Here is a 2,617-nt window from a genome sequence, read left to right as displayed (position 1 = left end):
CACTTTCACCTATGGTGTTAAATAATGAATGCTACTCCACGAATGAAGGTAGGAACATGACACTTTACTGTCACGTGTTGCAGAGAAAAGCCTTAAACTGAGTTTCAAGACTGTTTTTACTGTTCACGAGTTAGATACCCAGCTAGTAGTTATAAAAGCCTGAATAAAATCCATTATTTTGAGGTGTTTTATTTGAGACGTTGGTATTTAAAACAGTGCAGGCATTCTGATGTTTGGATCCTGTTAGACTCACAACAGCCAATTCTAAACTCAACTCCCCATAACATCATTTAAATTGCCTAATGAGACCCAAAAATGTTCAGGAGAAACGAGAACTTGTCTTTAAAGTCCAACCAAACCCTTTTCCAGTAATAACTAAGCAGAGCAGAGAAAGGTCCTAAAAACACTGATCTATTGGAGTACAAGTTGGAGGTCTAGAGAAATTCCCATTGTAAAACATAATGAGGGAATGAGACCTCGCCAGTTGGCGCTGCCAGATTTAGGCTTGAAGGTTTATAACAAGTCTGCATTGTTAACTTGGCAATAAAAGCCCAACGTGAAGCTTGTGTGACAGAAAAAGGGCTCACGTAGCATGTTGCTCCAGTGCTAATGATTTTGTGACATACTGCATTGTTGAAATTTGCTCAGTAGTTGTCATAGTAGCTTTTTGCTGGTGTTTGGAGCCAAAAAACAAACTGAGACATGACAAAAGAGATGTGATGAAACAGGAGCACAGAGCAGCAAAGCGACGGCAGTGAGAAGGAGTACAATAATGAATAGAATAAGGTCGGGATGCCCCAGAGATGGACGACCCCAGCAGGCATCCATTCATCCCCTCCCCATTCAGCCTCTGCTGTTATTCTTCAGGGTCAGTGGCTGTCGCTGAAAGAAAAATACTGGCAGGCTGACCAGTCAAGCATGAGCGGCACTGACCTACAATTTGACTGTCATCATTACCTAATGCTGCGAATGCAGTGAGGAGGGGGGAGGGAGGGCGAGGCAGCCAGAGAGAGGCACAGCTCTGCTGTGAACAGATTACACGGTTTTACAGCACGTTTGGACCACTGAAGAAAAGAAATAATTAACATGAACAATAATGAATGAGGTTAAAGCCTTCTACAACTCATAAGAAAAGTGAGTAGAACACCACCAACACTTCTTTTCATTCATGTGAGTAAAGCAGACAACAAATTTGTTTTCATCAGAACGACTCATCCTTCCAGCACGGGTTTCTATATGTAGCTAGCTGTGTAATTCACTAAACTGCAGCACTTTCACACAGACATCTGCTATTGTCCATTTTTACTTACATTTCTTTTCAACTTAACCTTGAAAAGTGAATCGATATCTTTCCGTTATGGAGTTCTTTTCTTGGAGACAGTTTTTTCTTGGACACCTGCCAGTTCTAGAAATTACTTCATTTTTTTGGACATTTGACAGTTTTTCTAGTTTTGTTATTGGTTGTTTGGGGAGAGATACATTTTTTCTAAAACTGTGCCCTTTTTCTCAGAAATTAGTGTGTTTTTCTTACAGTGTGACCCTGTTGTGTTGTTTCTCAGCTGGAGAATGGCTGCCTCCTTGGAGCCGCAAGCACGGCGTACGTCAGGACGTGTCTGATGTCCAATGGGAACGCAGTGGCCACAGGCGACATCCCAGTCCCATGCCCAGATGAACTTCCTGCCCTTCAGGACTCCCAGAAATCTGGATTTTTCCTCTGAGAAGGTAGAACAGAAAAGAGAAGAGGAAAAACAGACTGTGTCTGCATTTGACAATCATGATTTTATAAGGATGCAAACTAAAAAGACTTCAGATCAGCTTCTCTTTAATAGCATTTGTTTCATCTCACCTGTGCTGCTCAGAAAACCTCAGATCTCCTCTGGTAGAGGAAGAGGACGAGCTCTCTCTGAAAGTGTCCACATCTGGTTCAAACATGTGGTCCTGACGATCTGACCGCAACTGGGTTTTTGCTGTCAAGCCAAAACTCATCACTTTGTGGCCGGTGTGTAAACAGTTAATCGAACAGAAAATAAGTGGAAGACGCAATTACACTCAATTACTGCACTTTTTTTATCTTTATTATCTCTCTTTGGTGCTCAAAATAAGAAACAAAAAGGCCGGTTTTAGTGGCACATAATGTGAAAACTGAACTATTCAAGTACTGCCGGCTATTTTTTTTAACTGTATGCACACCCAGCTGTTGGTTTAGGTTCAGCCTGAAATGATCTTCAAGCAGAGGTGTGGACTCGAGTCACATGACTTGGACTCGAGTCAGACTCGAGTCATTAATTTTATGACTTTAGACTTGACTTGAAAAAATGTTCTAAGACTTGTGACTTGACTTGGACTTTTACACCAATGACTTGGGACTTGAATTGGACTTGAACCGGTTTACTTGAAAAGACTTGATATTTTACCCCAAATATAAAATTTAACATGCATATTATATAGAGATTGAAAATGTGACGTCATTCACGGGTAGAACCGCAAAGGATTCTGGGAACTCGTGGCAAGCGGTACTAGCGCACGCAGGCTTTCAATTAAAATCAGTTACACAGCGATAAAAAGAAACACAAAAATGTCAAGAAGCTGTTGTATTATTAACTGCAATAGCCGGTCG

The 2,617-nt window shown here is 41.2% G+C and overlaps 1 protein-coding gene across 2 annotated transcripts in view; it reads left to right on the top strand.

Annotated features, from left to right (window-relative positions):
- Positions 1-2,061, top strand: part of LOC113015805 (aryl hydrocarbon receptor-like) — a 65,270-nt gene extending 63,209 nt beyond the window's left edge. For both annotated transcript variants that reach the window (XM_026158122.1, XM_026158123.1), the window contains one exon: positions 1,560-2,061. In XM_026158122.1, the coding sequence (XP_026013907.1) occupies positions 1,560-1,718 (159 nt within the window). In that variant the 3' untranslated portion in view covers positions 1,719-2,061. The remainder of the gene's footprint in view (positions 1-1,559) is intronic.
- The last annotated feature ends 556 nt before the right edge of the window (positions 2,062-2,617 follow it).

The sequence above is a fragment of the Astatotilapia calliptera genome, chromosome 23 (assembly GCF_900246225.1).
Source record: "Astatotilapia calliptera chromosome 23, fAstCal1.2, whole genome shotgun sequence".
Lineage (NCBI taxonomy): Eukaryota > Metazoa > Chordata > Actinopteri > Cichliformes > Cichlidae > Astatotilapia > Astatotilapia calliptera.
Note: the sequence above shows the minus strand (reverse complement) of the source record. Positions and strands in the feature narration are given on the sequence as shown.